Source organism: Nelumbo nucifera, chromosome 3, assembly GCF_055504915.1.
Source record: "Nelumbo nucifera cultivar China Antique chromosome 3, China Antique-T2T, whole genome shotgun sequence".
Taxonomy (NCBI): Eukaryota; Viridiplantae; Streptophyta; class Magnoliopsida; order Proteales; family Nelumbonaceae; genus Nelumbo; species Nelumbo nucifera.
This window is the reverse complement of record NC_142651.1, coordinates 5,834,608-5,857,488: the sequence shown is the minus strand read 5'-3', so window position 1 is coordinate 5,857,488 and position 22,881 is coordinate 5,834,608. Positions and strand designations below refer to the sequence as shown.

Below are 22,881 nucleotides of genomic sequence, written 5' to 3'. Positions count from 1 at the left end.
AACAGAGATTCTGCTAACTTTGCAGAAGGCAACTCATTGATAGCTTGAATTTGACTATTCGACAACCTGATGATTGTTGGAACAGAGTACGAGCTGGAGCTACACACCTCGAAGCTTCCCATTGGCCCTCTAACTCTATGCAATGAAGCCGCCCAACACTTAGTGTACTTTTAGAATTTTACCATGCGACTGATATTACTATATCCTTTTGATCATTTTTGTCATCAAATTGAATATTATATTTATGGGGAGTGGATGCCTTGCCTTGAACCCGCCCAACACTTGGGACAGGTGGGAAAATTTTGAGGATTCCCCATCCTTGATGAGAAGGTATCTTGCCCTAAACTCGCCCGACATTGAGGACGAGGTGGGGAAATTCGAGCATTTTCCATCCCTAACATGGAGTGGGTGCCTTGCCCTAAACCCGCCTGACATTGGCGATGGGGTGGGCTGGGGTAGAGTGTCTTGACGGGAAAGGGATCGGGATGGGGTGTTCCACCCCAAACCCGCTCCGTTGCTATCCTATATAATTGTTAATTATTAGTAAAACTAAGAAAAATGTTAACTTTTGTAATTATTTTTATTTATTTAAAGTCAACCAAAATTTAATTTAAAAATAATGAAAATAATAATAGCTATTAAAATTACTACAAATAATTAATAAAATGAAATTTATTAAAAAATATTTATTCATGTTAAATTAACAATAGTTATTTTCTATAAATCAAATTAAATGATAAATAAAATTATTATTTTTTAAATATTAACAATAACTTTAAATAATTTTAATTAATTAATAGCAAACTTTGATTATTAATTTATCAATTAATTAATAGTAAATAAAATTATTCAATCTTTTAGATTTTCCATGCATCACATGGGTCCCCGCTTGGTTTAATGTAGGAAGAATAGAAAAAAAAGTTGTAGGAAGTCAAGATCACATGCAAAATTCTAGGCACTTGTCACATAGTATGTGCTTGGAATCATGGACATTTATTGACTAAACGCTTTGTACCTGATTTGTTTGGATAACTCATAAAAACAATGATGAACCCGTTTATTGACACTTAAGCCATGTTTGGTTTGTTGCTCTGGGCCTCATTCTCTTAATTCTTGCTCATTCTAGGCAATAATGAATAACATTAGTGTTTGGTTACAAAATTCTTGCCTAGGGCCACATTCTTTTTAGAATGAAAAATCAGCCCTATAGCACAAAAATTGGCTAACCTGCAACATGAAAAATATTATGCTCTTATCTTGCTATTTCATTCTTTGAGGAAACTCTACCCATAAAACTGTTGCCATACATGTTTACTTTTGTATAAGTACTTTTATAGTACTTTTATATGAAAACACTTTTATGGAAGTACTTTTACGAAAGCACTTTTACGAAAGTACTTTTATAAAAGCATTTTTACGAAAGCACTTTTACGAAAGTACTTTTATAAAAGCATTTTTACGAAAGTACTTTTATGTAAGTAGTTTTATGAAAACACTTTTATGAAAATACTTTTATAAAAGCAAAGTACTTTTACAAAACATCTATGCCAATTGGTAAACATTGACTATTGGAGAACTAAGCTGGCGGTTTGTGAATAATGGCACAATTTTTTTTTTTTTTGAAGAATGAAAATGAGTAACATAGGATGCTTGTCGGTCTAAAAAGAATTCATTTTTAAGAAAAAAAGTATTTGGTTCATAACAATATTTTCTCATTTTGCCTATTTTCACCCATTCTTTTCCATTTTAGAATTTCATCTTAGGTAAGAATGAAAAAGAATAAAAATTGAACCAAACATAGCCTCAAGTGCGACATCAGCAAAACATTGACGAGAAAATGTGAAGTGGTGCCTAGGCAGCGTTTATTCAATAAACTTCCATGGTTCCAAATACACGCATAATTTATTGATCCATAAATTTTGCCACGTCACACTAACGCTGACTCACCCACGACTGACCCACATGGCCACATTACTCGAATACTCGTACAAGACTCTAATGGTTACCCTTTTGCTAGTCTATAAATACGATCTAGTGACGGCTAACCAGCAAAGAAATCTCAAATCTCCCTCTGGTTTGGTTTGCGAAGAAAGGAACCAAAAGTGAATCAGGAGAGAAACCATGGAAGCTCAAGAAGGAACTCAGCAACCACAGCTTGTGCTAGCCCACAAACTATTCCTCCTAACCCATCCAGATGTCGAGGACATCGAGAAGGTCCGCCTCAGGGAGGAAGTCTTGTCATTTGTTAAAGCCAATGGTAATCCCCCGTTTCTTCTTCATTTCCGGTCTACGATTCTGTAGTAAAGCTCATTAATTCTTTATTACGACATTGTTCCCTTTAAGATTTAAATTCCATCTGCAGACATGGCTCCTCTGTACGAAACTCTAGCTGCTAGTTCGATTTTGGAGATGGATCAGGCAGTTTTGGAATCCATGCGCACAAAGATTGATGAAGAGCTCAAGAAGCTTGATGATAAGTGAGTCAATTTTCTTTTTTTTTTCATTTCTTATTTTACTGCATTTTTCTGTAAGCTTCTCATAATTGGTTCATTTGATTGTTAAATTTCTGGTGATTTATGGTCTATCTAGAGGTTTAACACCCCTAGCTAAATTTGAAGTAAAAAAATTAGGTTAAACATGCATATACAGGAAAAAGCCTTCACCTTAAGAAACGTAATTTCTACGAAGAGGGGGCTGTAGGACTTATTATAAGATCAATTCAATGTTTCATTGTTCTTTGCACCAACTTCGGCTAGTCTTTTGAGGTTTTATTCATTAGAATTTGGATTTATTTTTATCTTTTCCAAAAAAATTGGGGCCTTAATCAAGAGAGACCTATTTCAGCGAGATATATGTTTAAGTATTCTTCATTTTTGAAAAATTTGACTGTTTGTCAGATACAAAGGTCATTGCTTTGTCCTGCTTAAGTGTTGCTTATCTTTGTTCGCCCATGTCGTCTCTAATGGTGTTCGGATTTCTAATTAGAGAGAGAGAGAGAATGAGAGATGGTTTCTCCGATGTTTAATTGTCTTTTAGGAGTTTTTGTTAACTAGATACCACCTTATGAATTTCAATTCCTGTCTCAAGCAGTCCAACAACATTCCGTCAGAATTTATTTTCCTTTTTTCCTCCTTTCTTAGCCTGAAAGCAGGAACATAGAAAAGTAAAAAATTAAACGTAAGCTTTCAAAAACCTCCATCTTTATCTAATCTTGTTGAGTTCTAAACTAACAAATATCAGCTTCCTCTGGAAAGCTGCCAGAACCCAGTAACCATAATTTGGACCTCATGTCAATACTATTAGGTGGTAAGACTGCAACTAAGTGGGGTTTGAGGGAACAAATCTTTTGGGCTAATTTGTAATATGTATGAATGGGTGAGAGTTTGGTCTTTGTAAAATAGAATGTAAAGTTGTAAACATGGTTTTCAAAACCGGACTGGACTGGACGGTCGGACCGGAAAACCGGGAACCGGTCACCTGACTGGTTCCGTTTTCCCCCAAAACCGGATTTCCCCTCAAAACTGTTGATTTTGGTCAGCGAACCGCTGAACCGGGCAGTTAACCATTCGAACGGTTTTGACCGTTTTTTATTTTTTTAAAATTATTTATTTTTCTGTCAGAACGGGCTGAGCGTTCGGTTCGAACGGTCGGACTGTTCGACCCGGTAACCGGACCCCTGACCGGTTTGGTTTTAAAAACCATGGTTGTAAATACTATTTTCTTTTAATGAAAGCCCTGTTATTCGCCAAAAAAAAAAGACTGCAACCAAGAGACAATTTTCTTCTCATCATGCATCACATGCAAAAGAGATAGGATCTGCTAAGACTTGTCGATATATTTTTGTTTTTATAGTATCACTCTTATTTATCACTTTCAAAAAGACCCTAGAGATGACATGAACCATGCCTACCAACATTGAAATCATTTGATAGCTAGCAAAGATCCTTCAGGTGAATTTATTCTTGGTTATCATTTGGGCAATCTAGAAAGAAAAAAAAAAGTGCAAACTTTCTTCCTTTTAAGCAAATAACTTTGGAGATTCCCCTTGGACTTTTGGTAAGTTATGGCAAACTGTGATAACAAACATTCATGGTATGGAAGCAAATGATTGAGATGCAGTGTTGCATGCAAGCACTTCCTTAACCTTTCCTTGGAATCTATTTCGTCCCTTCTCCCCTTGTTTCTTCAATTCATAATGTAAAATGTTATATCAGGTAACAGAATAAGTTTTGGGAAGACCTGTGGTGGGTTAACTTGGTATTCAAGGATAGATTTCAATTCTGTATTCCATTTCTTTACATAACAATAAGTTGGTCTCTCAATGTGCCTCCTTTCCAGAGCAAGTCTTGGTTTGGCACTTGGGTTTAAGAAGAGGCTTCAGGGCTTAGTGATTTTGAAATATCTGAATCTTTATCTACTACTGATACTCTAAAAGGAGTATTTATTGATGTATCTTTTTCTGATGTCAAAATCTATATTACTAACTCCATTAGATTATTTTCTTGTCCTTTTTATAAATCTCTCTTTTGGACCTCAAGGTCAGAGGGTTTTCCTGTTAGGCCTTTTTGAGGACATGTTCCTCCGTAAATAAGGGCTTTTTTTGTGTGGAGGTAGTTCACTTGAAACTGATACTTGTGATAATCTCCAAAAGAGAAGGCTTAGGTGATTTCTCTCATATGACACAGGATTCATGTAGCCAATGCCAAATAGTTAGAACAAGGTTTAGATGATGATGATCACTGTTAAAGTGGCTCATTAGGTGAAGAAATTGAAAGAATTCAAGTGTTACTCAACAGATGACATTGTCAAGAATTGGCCACAGGTGGCAAAGGTTCCCTAGATCAAGATCCCTTCCATCTCTCTTGTGACTCACTGCAGAAATTTCTTAAACTACCCTTATGGTTTAGCTAATTGACTAACCATACCCCTACTGTTTAACTATTGTCTTAAACTACCCCTACTGTTTCTGATAAATGTCATCGTCGTTAAATTGTAATGGAAAGGATGAAATGTCCATTTTACCCTTATGTTAAGAGAAAAACTGCAGGAGAGACAAACATTCTCTCTCCAAGCGGCAGCGATGGTGGCGGCAATGAGCAGGGTGCAGAGTTGAGTATCTCTCAGATCTGATCTCAGATCCAGTATGCAGATTCCATGCTCCTTCTCCGGTGTCAACAATCGATTCTGGCGGACTCATGCTCCATGCTCCTCCGGCAGTCAAATCCAGTCCAGATCTCAGATATGAGTATCTTGGGGCATGACAACGAGCATTTCTAACGAGAGGAAGCAGAGGAGATTTGACTGAACACAATAGGTGCCTTGAGAAGAAGATGGTGGCAACTGATGAAGTTGTTAGTCATGTTGTGAAGGAGCTTTTGGTGTGGATCGAGGTTAGAACGTTGCCTAGGCACAAGTCTCCATTAATGACGATGCAGGTTTCAATTCCGGAACCTCCATAATTGACAATGGGCTACATGCCATCTGCAACTATTTGCCTCCGAGGAGTTGAAATGGATGGAGATGAAAGAGGATGAAGTTTGAAGACAATCTCTGACAGCTTTCCAAGATCAGATTCAAATCTGATAGTTGAATCTGAACCTGATCAGAGGATTGTAAATTTATAATGAGAAGACAAAAAGAATTACAATGATAATGTTTCCGCACTCAGACCTGTTAATTTAAATGTGTAAACGGGTCTTGCGGAAAAGCCAAATTTTGGGTGTTTCTAACTTCTGGATTATCGGAAACGGAAAGGAGGTATAGGGACTTTGTAACTTGAAGCTCGGAACTTGGGACTAGTTCTTAATTAATTCCTAAGAAGTTCGAACATATACCATCATTTTTGCCACACCTAGTCAGTTCGAACAGCAATGTTACCATTCAACAGCCATCGTCTTTGTCTTTGTTCTTTACTGTTCCAAGCGACAGGGGTCAAGAATGTGCAGTTGGACGATGCAGCTTCTCAGTACTTTTTCAATTTTCTGTTTGTGGTTGTTCCTCATCGGTGATTCTTTCCTCCTACAATGGAGCCCAGCCCTGTGTTGAATCTGAGGTGTCGTACCATGTTCTGTTCATGACCGAAATCATATCTAACTGTAAAGCCCGTTGTGATCCATTGTCTCTTGTTGTTTCACCTGCAACATCTGCAATTTGGAACAACAAACACCCATTCAGCTTTTATTGCTATCTGAAAGAAATCTCATTTTCTATTCATCAAAAAAAAAAAAAAAAAAAGAAATCTCATTTTCTCATGGTGGGATACATCACCTTGGTTTTGACTTCCTAATAGGATGTCTGGTTTGTTTGGTGGTTCCAGAATTGAAACCACCAAAAAATTATTTGGATGCCGTCTTGATGAATTTCTGAGCTAAGGAAGAAGTTCACTTGGTCCTTTAGTGTGGTTCCAGCGGTTGTCTCAGACTGTATGTGTTCCATTTATTTCTAAGCTTTGTATAACCCCTCAGATCTGAGTATCTCTCAGATCGCTAATGATTGAAGAGTGAGATGGGCGTCTCTGGTTAGAGGGAAAACAGAGAGCTGAGAACACCTTCCTCAGAATACCCTTTAGAATGGCTCCTTACTGTCGTCTCTCACATTCATCCTCAGCAGAGTTCTCAGAGTAGAAGGGAACTCTCCTCCTCAAGCCTTAGACTTAGACACCGCAATCTGTAGAACACTCTCAGCATGGTCCATGACTTCGTTGTCCGATGACAGCTTCAGATCCTCAATCAACTGGAGGATCTCATCAATGGCTGAGAGGTAAGCAATTGCTGCCACTGCTCTTTGCCAACATCATCCTCTTCTCCACCACTGTCGATCTCTCCGGTGGCTCCATCTGTTATGGTTTATTGCAGATCTGATAGCCATGTGAGCAATGCCATTGGGGTTTGGATCTGTTACGAGACGATGCAGACATGACCGGTGATTCTTACCTCGTTTACAGAAGCCTGGTTTACAGAAGAGGGACAAAGGGTAATTGGGTTTTAAAAAAAAATTATACATCATGTGGTGTGACGTGTATGGATTTTGACGAAACATTAACAGATGCTAATGGTAGGGGTAGACCTAGTCAATTGTCAGAGACAGTAGAGGTGGTTTAAGACAATAGTTAAACAGTAAGGGTACAGTTTGTCAATTAGCTAAACAGTAGGGGTAGTTTAAGAAATTTGCCCTGTATTTTATGTCCTGTGTGACTAGGAGAGAGGTCTAGTAGAGCCTTTAGAGAAGTTATCTATCAAAAGGAATATATAACCATAGATAATCTATGGTCATCCTGACAGGGTTGATGGGCAATCTTTCTCTCATAAAGAACTTGTGGACATTTTTTTTTTGATGCCCGGGGTCATGCTACCCCTCACCTTGTCTGATGTATTTTCTCCAAAATATCCAAAAAAAAGGGATTACCTTTAACCTTAGCAGCTTTCATGTGGCAGCTTTAGGTGGTGGCTTCTTCTCTGTATATAAAGTCACCAAGCACAACAATCCTTTCATATTTTCTTCTTCCTTCTATTGGGAATCTAGTTTATGTTTTAAATTATTGAAAAGTTCTACCTTCTATAGATAGAGTCTTTGCATGAGAATGCTATAAGATTCTGTTATTTTATTGACTCCTGTCTTGGTTCTTGAATGTTTGGGATGCATCTATTTGGAGCTTTGAAGCATTGCTTACTTTTTTTGAAATTGTTATTCTTATACACATCTTCTGGATGCATTTGAACAGAATTGCTGATGCTGAAGAGAATTTAGGAGAAAGTGAAGTTCGTGAAGCTCATTTAGCTAAATCCTTGTTCTATGTTCGAATCAGTGACAAGGTATATGCAAATGCTTTTCTTCTTGAGCCTCAACAATCCTCTCTTAGTTAAAAACAACACAGTTATGTTTTTGGCATCTTATTTAGCACTCTTATGTACTACTAGGAAAAAGCATTGGAGCAACTAAAACTGACAGAGAGCAAAACAGTAGCCATAGGTCACAAGATGGACATAGTCTTCTACAGCCTGCAGATGGGGTTTTTCTATATGGACTTTGATCTCATCTCCAAAAGCATTGATAAAGCTAAGAAGTAAGATGAGATGTTTAAGAATTTCCTAATATCTCCAGGGCATCAATCGCATTTTCAAAATTTATTCCTAATTTATGCACATGGATGGCAGTTTGTTTGAAGAGGGAGGAGATTGGGAGAGGAAGAATCGTCTTAAAGTATATGAAGGCTTGTATTGCATGGCTACTAGAAACTTTAAGAAGGCTGCAAATCTATTTCTGGATTCCATCTCAACGTTCACGACCTATGAACTTTTTCCTTATGAGACATTCATTTTCTATACCGTCCTAACAAGCATCATATCACTGGACAGAGTTTCTTTAAAACAAAAGGTAAATCTTTTGACCTTTTCTTTCTACATGTGGTCTGAGCTCTTTATACTTGGTGATGTTTCAATTTTAATCTACTCTTGCTAGGTGTTCCTGGTCTTTCTGTTTACATTAGAAATGGAACTTGTCAACTTGATTTTCCTTCTTTCAAGGGAGCTTGCTGATTGCAAAAGTTAATACATGTTAGGTAGTGGATGCTCCAGAGATATTAACGGTGATTGGGAAAGTCCCATATCTATCGGAGTTTTTGAACTCTCTCTATGGTTGTCAATACAAGTCCTTCTTTTCAGCATTTGGTAAGTGGGTACTTTGTAAGTTTCCACTAGCTTTTTTCATTTCATTTTTTGTGTAGAAGAAAAACTATGTTTGTCAACATGATGATGACCTATAATGCAAGTGCCTTTGGTGTATTCCAGTGTTTATGACTTTTCGTTTCAAAAGAATAAATTGACAAGTATCTTTTATGGCTTTGTTATATCTGGTTGTCTGATACTTGGGTTTCTTTGGGGGGATGTGGCTTTCATTTGGTGATATTGGATATCCCAAGGATCTATTGGGAGGTTGAGGACCTTGAGGTTACTCTACTAGCTACTATTGTTGAAGTTTGTCAGACCGCTCTCTTCTTCCTAGTTTATTGACCTTTTCTTGTGGTGATCATCAGCTGGGTTGACAGAGCAGATAAAATTAGACCGTTACCTGCATCCACACTTCCGTTATTACATGAGGGAGGTGCGTACTGTTGTGTATTCTCAGTTTTTGGAATCATACAAGAGTGTCACTATGGAGGCAATGGCCACAGCCTTTGGGGTAACTGTGGACTTTATTGATCTGTAAGTCTCATTCTTCATCTTAGATTATTTGTTCTCTGTTATTTTTATTGACTCCTCGTGTGAGATGTTCATAGACACTGCCCAATATTATCCTTGTATTTATTCAGGGAGCTGTCCCGTTTTATTGCGGTGGGGAAACTTCACTGCAAGATTGACAAGGTTGCTGGGGTCCTTGAAACAAATAGGCCGGATGCAAAGAATGCCCTATATCAGGCAACCATTAAGCAAGGGGATTTCTTATTAAACAGGATCCAGAAACTTTCTCGAGTGATAGACCTGTGAACTTCTGCAGTTGACCGGTGATGAGTTGATATTCCCCACCTTTTTTGAAAACTTATTGGTAGGCTTTGTTACTTAGTTTTTTAAGAGCTGTTGTTGCTGTGACTTTGACAATTAATTAGGGTCAAGATGCGTGACCCTGGTCCTGGTGGGGCGGAAAATGGGATAAGCTAGCTGCAGGTCAGTAGTTGCCTTTGGAGTTGAGAAAAGTTACCAATGGATGAGAGATGCCTCCCTGATTCATTGTTTGTGCCATACCCGATATTTGATATTTGTATGATTATCAAGGGATGGGCCGGATGGTTGTACCCATTAATCTATGGAATTCTCGAATTAACATTCTGCCTCTTTTTTTTTTTAAATCTAATTTGAGAATTTGAATGTCAAAATCCAGATTAACATCGTGTTCCAATTTATGCAAGGAAATCAATCCTTGCGGGGGTTTCAAGACATGCCAGCAAGAACCAAGAGTGGGTTAATGGAATGAAGCCAAAATCTACTCCCTGGTTCTGGACTCTGGTCCTCCCTTAACCCTAACTGTCACCTGTATAAGTATTTCTTTTTGATGCATAATGTGGAAATAATTGGTGTGCAAGTTTTCATCTTGGAGTTGATGAAATAAAACCACAACTAGACAAATTATTACTCTTTAACCGACTTCGGGAAAGAAGTAGAATTGTTGCAAGTTGGATTTCTTTTCTTCCAGTTTCGTATATTGGGCGATCCCTCAGATGGGGGTATCGTCTGAGGGATCTTGTATATCTGCGATCCACGTCAGGCTTCTGCCCCAGCCGTCCACGTGGAATCTTGTAGGGCGATCCCTCAAATAAAACCACGTGGAATCTTGTAGCAAATCCCTCAGATGGGGGTATCGTCTTATTTTAATGTCTGTATACTGCGATCCACGTCAGGCTTCTGCCCCAGCCGTCCAGCCCCATTATCATATTTTGAACGTGTAGCAGCCTTTTAGGCCTTTTTTTTTCTATGAATGTAGGTTGGGGAGATGGATGCAGCGAGCAGCATTTCTTTTGGACTCCAAAACTAATTTTCCAGTTACTATTGTATAGACTCTCCTGTATGGATGATGTGTTCATGTTGGGCACTTGGACATACATCGGATCTAAGGTTAAAAGTATCGATACTGGCCAATACGCCGGTAGGGTGTATCGTCCGGTGTCGGCCTTTTTTTTAGCTTTTACTTGTTATTTTTTTCGATTTTGGTTCAAAGGGGCCGGTTTAAGTCCTGATTACCCTCTAAACCAGGCCCTGACTTGATACTACAAGGGCCTGATACGATACGTATCGAATAATACGGGCCAATAGGTAACGATTTTTTGGACCTTGATCGGATCCATGCAACACTGATCCTAGGTTACTTTGTACTTTTTTCTAGACATAAACGCCTGGCTGGCTCTATTTCATTCCAGTTCGATTCAGAACTCACTGGGTGAGTGGGTGCTGATGAGAAAATTGATGTGCAAATATGGCAGGGGATTGAAGGATAGAGACGAAAGATGCATGATTAGACTTTCATATTTGAATTGTTTATTCTTTATATTAGTCTACTAGAAAGGTTTTAAATAATATTTTTTGGAATTGTGAAATTACCCTAATTTCTCTGGCTGTGAATGTGATTAAAGCTTCTCTACATGATGAACGGAATTGGGATGATAAAAGGTTTTACTTTTCTCTATTTTTAATTGCTTTTTATTGGGGGGGGGGGGGGGGTACCCAACTGTTGTTTCCCTCATTAATGGTCATTTTTGAGTTTTGATTTTCTTTTGAGTAAAATGATTCATGGAAGAAAGTTCCCAAATATGAGAATGACCTCAACACTCAACAGAGTAGGGAGTTTGCTTCAGTTAGAAGTATGGATAATGGGATTTCCCCTGTTAAAAATGAGAATGTGCAAAGAAATACATAGAAAAAAAAAAGTTATGGTTATCATACCTATTTCTCATCTGTTTCTTATATATTTTATGGTTATCATTTTGTTTTTGTTCATCATCTTTTTCTTCTTACTTTCCTCCCAGGGTTCAGGCTGCGTTTATTTCTCCATAAAATGGATGTAAAATTTTTCTGAACTAAAATATTGAAGCTAATTTACTTTGATGTAAACGGCAAAGAAAACATAAATTTTCACAGAAAGAAGTTTTTTCTTTTTGTGGTATTTCATAGAAAGAAGCTGAACCCTAACAACACTCCTCCCCGAGTCACTGACCAACTATGACTTTGAGCAAGGACTATTATAATATGGCATAGAGAGATCCATTGAACTTGAACCAACACCATATTTTATCTTCTAAAAGCACCCCAACTACACGAATTTGTATTGCCGCCTTGCGCCCTTGCCGGCGATTAGTTAAATTAAAGAAAACAGCTGGGCGCTGGACCTCTCTCAATCCACATTAGGCTCAGGCCGTGGATATTAATTAGGAAAATAATATTCAACAAGGATGTATCAGTCTGTCCACTTGGGCACCTTTAGAGCCGTCTGATTGGAATTTCATTAAACATCCATAGGCCCTGCCCCCAGTCCACTGGCACGAATTCCACGTGCCCAAATCTGACAGCAGCCAAACACCACCACTAACAAGTGTAGTGATTAACTAGGAAAACACTACTATTAAATCATATTATACTAACAAAAGATGCTTAATTTCTGTTCTAGTGGATACTTAACTTTGACATAAATAAGCATGCACTAGCTTTAATTTATTTATCTCATTAAAAGTTGATCTTATCTTTATTGTATAGCCACGTCTGTATTTGTTTATCATTTTCTCTGTTTTGAGTGATGATGACGACTGTGAGAAGTAGAGGGTTGTCGTCAGTCACATGGGTGCACCATCTTCATTTAAAATTTTAATCCCTTAACTAATCAAACTCGATTTTCTTGCAGGTTTATTATGTCGTTGTAAAGGGCTTCACCTTCCTGGATGGTGGGTCTCTGATTCAACAACAATATACATTAGAAAACTAAATACAACTTTGTTGTTCTAAAAATGGCAAACAGAATAATAAGTGTTAAAATGATAATGAACGGGTGGGGTTCAACTCTCGAATATCCACTTAGTTGGTGCTTCTTTGATTTGATTCCTTGTTTCCATTATTGGATGCACTTAATATATAATAAACTAGAGCTGAAGAGTTGGTCCTTAAAAGAGCTTCTCCTCTCTGTCTCTGGTTTGTTCTTACATGAAACAGACCAGACCAGACCAGACCAATGTTCTGACCAAATGGGAGAAGGTACCAAAAGAATCTTCAGACTATTTTAAAGTTCAATAGTTCATATTCCATAGAGAAAAGTCTATAAACAGTTATTATTTTTCTCCATATGTATTTTTGCAATCATTTTCTATAGTATATATGTTCTTACTAGCTTAACAGCTTTAGTCCTACCAATTTGATAAGATACCGGCCGGCACGAACCAACAACAGACATTAAATTGTCATAGAAATAATTGAGATTCCATTGATTAGAGGACAAGCCTTCATACAAACGTTTTACATATGAAAACATACTTACAGAAAAGATACAAGAAGATAAAAATGTACAGTGAGTCCAATCCTAGGAGTCAAACCCACTCCTCCACCCCTATCAGATTAATCTTTTCAGGCTGTAATGATATACAGTTACTGATTCATTTGTCGCCCAAATTTGATCTTTACTGTTTGAAGTAATCAAATGGAACTAAAAGAAAGAACACCCATAATAAGAAATACAAGTTTGGGGACTAAAACAATGGAAATTAACTGAACGAACCTAAGGGAAGGAGATGGGTGAATTAGGAAATAGAGTATTTGGGTTCTGAAACTCAGAGGGAGATGAGATGACATGAATCCCAATTGTCACAAGTAGATATTCAATAACTATATTGTGCTTTGTTCTTTTTTTCTTCCTTCCTTGAGATCACTCATACCTGGGAGCACAGGGCCTTAGGGAATAGAGAACAGACATTTATTGGTTATTTTTCAAAAGGAAGATATCGTCTACGTTATGGAACAAATCCCATTGAGGGATTGAATAATTTACATTATTGATCCAACATTGCCCAGAGTCTTCTTGCAGAGATGAGGATTCACCAGTTGATCGGCTGAAAGAATCTTCCAAAGAAAACGAAGAACTGTAACTATTTGTGGGATTGTTTTCTGGATTGATCATCATTCCCATGTCCAAGTCTTCCCACAACATCTCATAACCATGCAAAACATTGATCGTTTCATCTGAACCTGGTTGAAAACTGTCTTCTCCTTCCATCTGAGGCAATGGAGCGTCCTCTAGTCCTGGAGTGTCCAACGGCTCAATCTTTAAATCTTTCTGTTGCTCTCTTTGGGAATGAAACCGTGAAAGTTGTTCAGCTTCAGAGTTGCATTTTTCGCGTTGCTCAATTGGCTTGTGGGTTACAGGGTCTAAACCCATGATCTTTAACCTCTTCTTAATTCGCGTATTCCAATGGTTCTTGATTTCGTTATCTGTGCGACCAGGAAAATGGGCTGCAATCTTAGACCACCTACAGAGAATTGAAAATGCGTTCATAAGAAAAAGAATCCATTATTTATTATACAAATTGCATCAAATATTACTCTGTTAATTAATAAAACTCAACAGTCAATAAAGGCGTCACTATATTTGAATGGATAAGTGAAGCAGAGGCATGACAGTATGCAGTGTAGGACCTGTTACCGAGACGAGAATGGAGTTGGATTATCTGATCCTCTTCCACCTCCGACAACGCTCCTCTCTTGAGGTCGGGCCTCAGATAATTGATCCATCTTAATCTGCAGCTCTTCCCACACCTCATGAGACCTAAATCATCAACCAAAAACCAGACAATATATCATTTTATGATATTAACTCTTATCAGATTAAAACACAGAAGAAAAGTTTAGCATGTTCATCTGCAAGCACCTGCAAGCTTGGGAACAAGACGCCAGCATTGTATGCCATTGTTGAGGATGAAGTTCATGAGCTTATGATCTTCCTCGATTGTCCATGGACCCCTCTTCAATCCAATCTTCTCGCAACAAGGCTTTCTCCCCATTCCACCAACGTTTGTCAATAGAAGGAACTGGGTAAAGACTAGAGAGAGAGAGAGAAGCTGAGACCCCAGAGAAATGGCAGTCGGAGAATACAGGGGGTACACCAGAAGGGCTTATAATTGAAGCAAAGATGCTGCCAGTTCATCCACACGTAAAAGAATTATAGTTTATAAGGAATACATGATTGAATGAGAAAGAGTCAGGTTAACAAGTAGAAGCATGGATTCCATTAAATTTTAGAACTATTCTTACTGGTTACAGAGAAAAACAAAAACCATAGAAAAGAAGAAGTGGGATTCATCCAAAGTCGTCTTCTATTGGCTTTTTCAGCTTTAATAACTAAGATTAAAAGGATTCCTTAGTCCCCTTAAAAGTTGGCTAACTTTGTCGTTGTAGGCAACTCTTCTCCTCTTCTTGTGGGGAAGTGGGGAGAAGAGAGAGAGAGATGCTTTGTTGGTAGCAACTTAATTAGAATATAAACTATTAAAGGCGCGAAGTTTAAAGTATTGAAAACATAAAAGGAGTGTATCCATAAGAGATACGATCAAATGAAATGAACACAGTATGGACCCTCGGGAAGGGAGAGAAATGTGAAGGGTATTAGAGATTTAGGGGCGGGGGGGAGGGGGGGGTGTTCTTTTCGTTGTTGTGTTTGCATTTCATCTTGTTCACAAATACAATTAGGAAAGCATTTTCATTTTGTTGCTGGTTCTAGAACCTGCAAACCATGGTTCCAAAACCTAAGTAATATCTCTATTTTTTTAAGGGTAAGTTTTTTAAATTACCCTTATGGTTTAGTTAATTGATTAAATATATCTTTACTATTTGAAAATTGACTAACGGTGTCTCTCCTGTTTTTGACAATTGACTAATACTTTCTTTACTGTTAACATTCTGTCATAAGCCATTCAAATGTGCATCACATGATTGTTATAACTTTCAAAAATACCCAACTTATCCTTGTTATAACTTCCTGCACCAACCAACATCTTCAAAATGTACTCTTCATCATAGGTCCGTGGAGGGATATTAACCTTTAAAAGCTCTACCCTCTTCTCTATCGCTGTGGAACCCTAACCTTTCAAAGCCTTCCACATCTAAGGAGCTGACAGAATATCTCATTGTCCCCTACTTTTTTTCCCTTCTTTCTCGTTGAAGGGAGACAAGAGGGAAAGAGAGGTGGCGGAGAGGGAAAGAGGGAGACGAGAGGTGGCGGAGAGGGAATTACCAAATCCAGTAGGGTAGGATTATTTTTCTACTTGACTTCAACTTTGTCAAATGTCACTTCAGTCTTGAACTTGACCTTATAGGGTTTATAACAAAATCCATAGAACTGACCCCAAAACAAAAGCTTAGCCTAATTGACTGAGATAAGGGAGAATAACAGTTCAGCCCAGGGTCAGAATTTCTAGGTCCAAAGTACAGTTGGAGTAGGTGCCAATTCGGAATTGATGCCAATTCATGAGCAGGCATTAGTGTATAGAATTGGGGGTTTTAACATTTTGAATGTTAATAGTTCTGCAGTGGAATTCAAAAATCCGCATTGGGCTTGTCCTTACTTTTCCCCTGAGTTAATAGAAGGTCAATATTTCTGTTTAAGAAAAAGGTATTTAAAAATAATCAGGGTTTATTGGAGAAGTAATAAAAATTCAAGGAAGTGCTTTTACTTTTAAAATCCAAGCTTTGCTTATTGGCTATTTTATTTATATATTGTGGTAAAGAAAGGGTATTGTATTGGAGAATATGGTGAACATTATTATGGGACTCGGATCATTACAAACATTCAAGACCCTAAAAACTCCTATTGATTCAACCTATGTATCCCATCAACTCATTCTTAATTTACCAAAAAAGATTCAAAACAGAATTCATGTAACCAAACTCTATATAGTAAGAATAAGGCTTGATGATGAAATTATGAAAACATTAGTCTCCTCCAAGACGCGAGATCTTTATTTTTTTTCCCTTGAAACTCCACCTAAACTAATAATTTAACTTGGGTCAGATCAGATGGGGGCCCAGTTTATTGGATCTGAGTTGGATCAAGGAAATATCTGGAAGATGCGTATCTGGAAGATATGGACCTAGATCTGCCTACAACTTCTTTGATCCAGCCTGGTTCGTCATATCATATCATATCATATATAAAACCAAGCCAAGCCAATTGTGGCTTTTCTTTTTCTAATTCATGAATCATGACAAGTTCTATATTGCTTTATTCTTTTTCTTTTTCTATCTCACTCTCGTTTTCCTGTGTGGATGATTTCATTTTTATACTGTGAAATGCTGGCAAACAAGCTTTCCCAAGTGGGTCCCCATGCCTGCAAACGCCTACGCATATCTGCTAGAATGTTTTTTTTGGTTTAATTACCGATCAATTTCCCTAAACAACCTACAAATCTTACGATTCTTTCATATGGCCAGGGCTCGAAAGGAATCCTATTCCTGTCCATAGCCTTTATTCATGGAATTCCCATTCACCTCAATCTTATATATATATCAAGATGGGGTTAAGAGCAACAAGGTAATTTAATTGATATTCGAAGCCGATGGGTCCAATTTGTGAGTAGGAGAAGAGTACATGTTAGAGGCCTTGGGTGTTATTTCAGGGGCGGAGATTTTGACGGTCAAGTTAGTCAGGTGCTAATGAGGGGTCGGACCAGACTTGGGACGAGGGCTTATAACTTAATCTTTAAGAGCTCAGACGAGATCTCTTGAGAGTAAGAATAAAAGAGAGCAAGAGTGAGTAAGATGGATTTACCTTGAGTTGGGTTTCCCCTTTTATAACTGACCTTACCATAGAGTGGTTGGAGGCAATTAGGGATAGATGGCCAGAACTTCATCCGGCCGATGCCATGTGGCACAATCTGGGGCCTGCCATGTGCGCCTACATATATATATATATGATATTTTAAAAAAAGGTTTTTAAATATTTTTCATATATTTGAATGTAATATTCATAAACATATTGATACAACATTATGAAGATTATTTAGCAACACAAAAGGGGTAGACCCTGGGCCAAGCTTAGTTTTTAATGAGCTAAGTCCAGTCCAAAATTAAAGTAGGGGTCAGGCCTGAGTAATTTGCCCCCCCCCCCCCTCCTATTAATAACACATGTTAAGAAAATATATAAAATTGTAAACTAATGACAAAAAGACAAATGTCATTGATCCTAATTCCCAAAGCAAAGATGGTTGATCCTATCTCCCTAAAAGAAAGATGAGTTGGTAAAACTGAAATCCTTCCCCTTGTTTCTCTCCAGTCAATCCGGTTTGCACCATTCAAACATCATAGGTATGGAATGTATGAGCATATGAATAATGCTAAGGATGGGCCCAAACACAGCCCAGACTCTACGTTGACACTAAAGTTGAACCTGGGCTTTTGTTCTAGACCAGTGAAACCTTGTGCTAGGCATGTCCTACCAGGAAGCTGAAAATTGGATAAATAGGCTTAGATGATTGGAGGAGAACAGGCTCAAATAATCTGACAGAAATTGAAAATATTAAAAAAAAAGGGTAAATTACAAAGACCCCTGTATTATGGGGTCTGTGGTAAAGACCCCCTGTACTTAGTTTTGCAACAAATACCCCCTGTACTATGACCATGAGACAAAGACCCCCCTTGACTGTTAAGTTAGATGACGGAATGCGTTAAATTACCAAAATACCCCACTAAACTTTTTCTATTTTTTTGTCATTTTTCTCTTAAAACCTTTTTAACCTATTGTTTTCCCTTTCTTCTCTTCTTTTCCCTTCCCTCACCATCCTCTCTCATTCTTTCTCTCTCCCAATTCTCCCAAAACGGAGCCAGAGACTCCTCCTGCAACACTTGCAGAGCCGGAGTTGGAGCCACCTCCCCTACAACACTTGTGGAGCCGGAGGCGGCGTCATGTCCCGACCTAAACGTGTTCATCGTGGTTGGACTCGTGGACTACTTACTAACTACCAAAACCATTTACAGAAGATACACTGTTTTGGCATCTCATGCCCATCAACTACTTACTAACTACTAAACCTGTAGACTATGTAGATTTCGTTTCTAAGCTTTTGTTTCTCTGATTTGACAAATCTACACGGAACAAACTTATTTCCTCCCTCCCCCCTCTCATTCTACCCTTCCTTGGAATTTCTCTCCCCTTCCCATCTCAATCCTCTAATCCTTTCCTATATATCCTCACTTCTTCTATCGACCTCGTTTACTTGGTTCCTCTTTTCTTCTTTTTTCTATTTATCTCCATCTTAGGACTCCCTCTCCCTCTCCCTCTTTGCTCAAATATCTTTGAATCATCAAAGGAGAAAAATGGAGAACAATCAGCAATTGTTCTAGCAATTCAGCGATTAGTTGAGGCTACAATCAACAAACTTGGAAAATCTTTCTCTCAACGATTCAATATGGGGGAATTCAATGATCAGCTGAGGCTACAGCGATCAACTGAGTCCACAAGCTGGAGCCAGCGCCATGTCATGGTTGGACTCGTGGACTACATACGCCCAAGGTTCAAAGTATCAGAAACGGAATACATATCAGAAAGGCAAACTTAAGAGATGTATCGGGATACACCTTGGATACGCATGGATACGGACGAAAAATTAAGATACGCATGGAAACACATGGAAATGCTATAAATACTTCAATAAATAATAAATAAACATCAATATCATTAAATATAAGACATAAATGGGCTATTATGCATAAAAATAACATGTTTTAGTGGTTTTTATGAAAAAACACATTATAATCAATATATGAGAACAAAACATACTATCTAATAAAGTACTTAATTCAGTTCCAACTTCAAATTTTCAATCTATTATAATTTACAAATTGAACATGTGAATCCCAATATGATGAAGTTAGAAGTTAAAACATACCTTGATCACTTTCATTATATTCATGCTTTCATTAAATTGGTGAATGGTAACAAAGTGATGGAGTTTATTCTCAACCTAAATAAAATATTATTAAAATTAGATACTTAATAAATAAACAAAAATCATAAAAAATTATAAAAATTGTCATGAGTTGGCAATTTATTATTGTACCTAGAATCAGAAATGACGACCATTAGTACCATAAGGAGTTACGTGCAGGTTGAAAGTTACTTATATCAACATTAAACTGATCTCTGACGTAACAATAATATTCATTCCAAGTCATACTAGTGGAGTAAGAATTCACATATGCTTGTCTAAAATATTCATATTGCTCCCAAGTGCATTACTGATAATGAGTTTGAGACTAATAACTTGATCCATAATCATGTGAATCACATTGTTGTGTACTTTGTGTGTTGTATGAAGATGAATCATCAGTTTGCCTATCATCATATCTTCCACCAAAAAGCCATGAGTTCATAGCAGATAAACTAGATCTAGGAGCAGATTGAGCAGTAGCCATGTGGCCCATGCCATATCATAATCTAGAGATGATTTCAAATTCATGCTATCCATGCCTTGCATCATTTCATTCCTAGGGTTATCATAGGCTTGACTTCACTCATTTTGTCTTTCATAACCATAATTGTCTATTAACTGTGAATAATCCCTACGCTTATGACAGTTTTGTTCTTCACTAAAAGGCATTGAGTCATATATTGGTGGAATATATTTAAAATATTCACCACTTTGATCACCTTGATGTTGACCACCTCTAGAATTAGCACATTGATTATTTCCAGTGTTACCATCTCCATTACCGGCACCATCATCATCACCACCATCACCACCACCACCACCACCACCACCACCACCACCACCACCACCACCACCATCATCATTATCATCATCATCACTACCAGTGATATTTTTTTTTTGTTTCTCTTGTTCTCTGACCCACTGATCAACATTTACCCCCATTTGACTAGCAATAAAGGCATCAAGTCTTGGTGGATCACCTGACTCATCTAACACCCTTGATGTATCTTCTTTCTCAGCTAACCATGACAATACTAGATCATCTTCATCATATATGTCATCAAGGTTAATTGGGTCAAAATAACTTCATCATGCCTCCTATCTCTAGTAAGTTGTCTAACCCTTAGCCTCATATTCTAATGCACATATACCAACTTTTCAAGAGTCTCATAGGATAGACGGTTCCTCTATTTTGGATGGACTCCAATTGCGTTCACAACCACTAGATGAAGCAGTTTGTGATAGTACCTTTATTGCAATCTTTCGAAGATGTAGGACATCTTGACTTTACATTAACTACTATTCAGTTGAAAAATATAAAATAAAAATATTTTAGTATCATATATCATTACAATAAAAAATTACTTAATAAAATATTAATAATTCTAAAATATATTAGAAATTTAAAACTTCATCATACCTGGGTTAGTTTTATCTCTTGCTCTCTGTGCCAAACTATCTCCAAATCCTCCCAATGCCTCATGGAATAATTTGACCTTATTGTTATTTGAAATAACAAGTATTAATATTATATGATCAAATCATCATCAAAACATATTGTATAATTTATAAATTTCTAAAAACTAATGAACAATAAATAAACAAATAATAACTAATAATTATGTAAAAAATTACACTTACCTCTCGGATTGCAATGGTAGCATTATCTTCATTAGGCTCCAACTTTGCAACCACCTTTTTCAAAGAACTTAATAAATCTTCAACACTGAGATCCATAGAATATTGAAATGATGGATTCAAATAATATGCTAAAATTAAAAAAAATATAATAATGTTAATGATTATTTTAGATATTTAATCAACATAAATGATTGAATGTAAATAATATAAATTTAAAAAAGAACATACCTGCTTTGTGAATATGATGGACGAATTGTGAATCCTATCTCTTCTCTATGATGTTTATGATCTTTTTATGGGAATTTGGGCCAGCTTTTTTGATTTCTAAAACAACTCTTCGCATTGCTTCATATATAATTCCCATTGTTGCCCATTTTCACCATAAACTATATGAAACACTTTAACGATGGACTCAATCATATTACAATATAGAGAAGCCATTCTCCAAAAATTGAAATCACTGATTATTTTCTCAACTTCTTACCCAATTGATGTTTTACTTTGTTGCAACGATCTCCAATCATCTGAATCAATCATGACTCTCAATGCTGCTTTTTGAGAAATAAGACTTTGTAGTGCAATGTAATGAGTGGCAAATCTTGTGGGCCCTGAATAAATATCTATCAATCTCTTCAATATTAAGAGTGTCCCTACTTGATGAAGATTTTTTAAAAGGATTTAGCTTTGAAAACGCTCCTTTCATAATCGGTGTACAAAACAATTTACTTTTACTCCTTGACCATGATACTTGTGATGAACCACCACTCCCTAATACTCTTAATCTACAAATACAAACCTACTTCTTTGAAATCGTTGTAGTTGCTCCTCTTCCCATTGTGTAGCTCATGATGCATGTCTTCCCATGTTATATGTTCTTTGCTCTGCATCATCATCATCATCATCATCGATGTTAAAATATTGAGGTATTGATTCTATGTCCTCCTCTCTTTCATCATCATCTCTAGGCTCCAATGTTCTTCTAATCATTTTTTTTATCATTTTCTCGTTGATTTCTCAACATTTCTTGTTCTTTGAGATGTTTCTGCATCGCTTTAGAAATTTATTATGGGCATTTAGGGCAACTAACAACATTAGGTTATCCTCTTACTAAGTGATGTTTCAAACGGGTCACACCACCACCTTTCATAACTTGCCCACAAAAGTTGCATTTTGTATGGAGTTGGTTTCCATCAACCCTAGTGCCATATTTCCAACAAATATCTTCTTCTTCCTTTTTTTGGGTGCCATGTTGAAGGGTTAAATGGTCAAATTCTAAATTCTAAATCCCAACTCCCAAGTATCAGTGTATCACGGTCTCACAGATTCACAGTGTTACACTATTATAATGCATATGCACAAAAATTAATTAGAACTTAGAAACAACAATTAATCATAAATCTAAGTATCTAACAAGTAATTAAATAAATTATATAATTTAAAAATAACGACCATTAATTATCAAATAACCAATTATCCATCATATATATGTATTTAATCACAAATATCCACCATGAATCACATAAAAATTCAATTACTATATAAATTATCCAGTTTTAAGTATTAATGTGTTAGTAAACAAATGTTATCTAATCTAATTAAACAATTAACAATTATTGAATCAAATAATTATGTAAAATTTGTAATTATTTAATCAAACACTTTTCTATATCTTATTATCTTTTAAATAATTATTTATCTTTATTCAAATAACTATTTTGCATGTTTTATTCTAATTTCTAAAAATTGAACAAATATTTTTTCTAAATGGCTTCATCGACATCTATTATTTTTATTCTAAA

The 22,881-nt window shown here is 36.8% G+C and overlaps 2 protein-coding genes across 11 annotated transcripts; one reads left to right on the top strand and one right to left on the bottom strand.

Moving 5' to 3' along the window:
- The first annotated feature begins 1,857 nt into the window (after positions 1-1,857).
- Positions 1,858-9,868, top strand: LOC104592980 (26S proteasome non-ATPase regulatory subunit 6 homolog). 2 transcript variants are annotated; one of them, XM_010252568.3, is made up of 9 exons: positions 2,046-2,257; positions 2,363-2,477; positions 7,721-7,811; positions 7,917-8,062; positions 8,154-8,373; positions 8,558-8,666; positions 9,032-9,200; positions 9,308-9,499; positions 9,602-9,741. In XM_010252568.3, the coding sequence occupies exons 1-8, from the start codon at positions 2,122-2,124 to the stop codon at positions 9,480-9,482; spliced, it is 1,161 nt and encodes a 386-aa protein (XP_010250870.1). In that variant the 5' UTR covers positions 2,046-2,121; the 3' UTR covers positions 9,483-9,499; positions 9,602-9,741. The 2 variants fall into 2 exon arrangements, with proteins under 2 accessions (XP_088757054.1, XP_010250870.1); XM_088900928.1 differs by having other exon boundaries at positions 1,858-2,257; positions 9,308-9,868.
- Positions 9,869-12,911: 3,043 nt separating this feature from the next.
- LOC104592978 (myb-related protein 315-like) lies at positions 12,912-22,714 on the bottom strand. 9 transcript variants are annotated; one of them, XM_088899893.1, is made up of 7 exons: positions 21,311-22,696; positions 21,083-21,210; positions 20,862-20,937; positions 19,400-19,474; positions 14,392-14,655; positions 14,160-14,289; positions 12,914-13,993 (listed from the first exon to the last, which is right to left on the bottom strand). In XM_088899893.1, the coding sequence occupies exons 5-7, from the start codon at positions 14,522-14,524 to the stop codon at positions 13,441-13,443; spliced, it is 816 nt and encodes a 271-aa protein (XP_088756019.1). In that variant the 5' UTR covers positions 14,525-14,655; positions 19,400-19,474; positions 20,862-20,937; positions 21,083-21,210; positions 21,311-22,696; the 3' UTR covers positions 12,914-13,440. The 9 variants fall into 9 exon arrangements, with proteins under 9 accessions (XP_019052562.1, XP_088756019.1, XP_019052558.1 ...); XM_019197013.2 differs by having other exon boundaries at positions 21,083-21,167; XM_019197017.2 differs by having other exon boundaries at positions 12,912-13,993; positions 14,167-14,289; positions 21,083-22,714.
- Between the last annotated feature and the right edge of the window lie 167 nt (positions 22,715-22,881).

Bases quoted from the DNA above. Each gene is read 5' to 3' on its own strand.
- LOC104592978 (XM_088899894.1), bottom strand. From the start codon at position 14,524: ATGGGGAGAAAGCCTTGTTGCGAGAAGATTGGATTGAAGAGGGGTCCA. The intron at 14,290-14,391 runs GTGCTTGCAGAT...TTGATGATTTAG, and splicing joins TCTTGTTCCCAAGCTTGCAG to GTCTCATGAGGTGTGGGAAG. The intron at 13,994-14,159 runs GTCCTACACTGC...AATTCTCTGTAG, and splicing joins CATTCTCGTCTCGGTAACAG to GTGGTCTAAGATTGCAGCCC.
- LOC104592980 (XM_088900928.1), top strand. From the start codon at position 2,122: ATGGAAGCTCAAGAAGGAACTCAGCAACCACAGCTTGTGCTAGCCCAC. The intron at 2,478-7,720 runs GTGAGTCAATTT...GCATTTGAACAG, and splicing joins CTCAAGAAGCTTGATGATAA to AATTGCTGATGCTGAAGAGA. The intron at 8,374-8,557 runs GTAAATCTTTTG...AATACATGTTAG, and splicing joins GAGTTTCTTTAAAACAAAAG to GTAGTGGATGCTCCAGAGAT.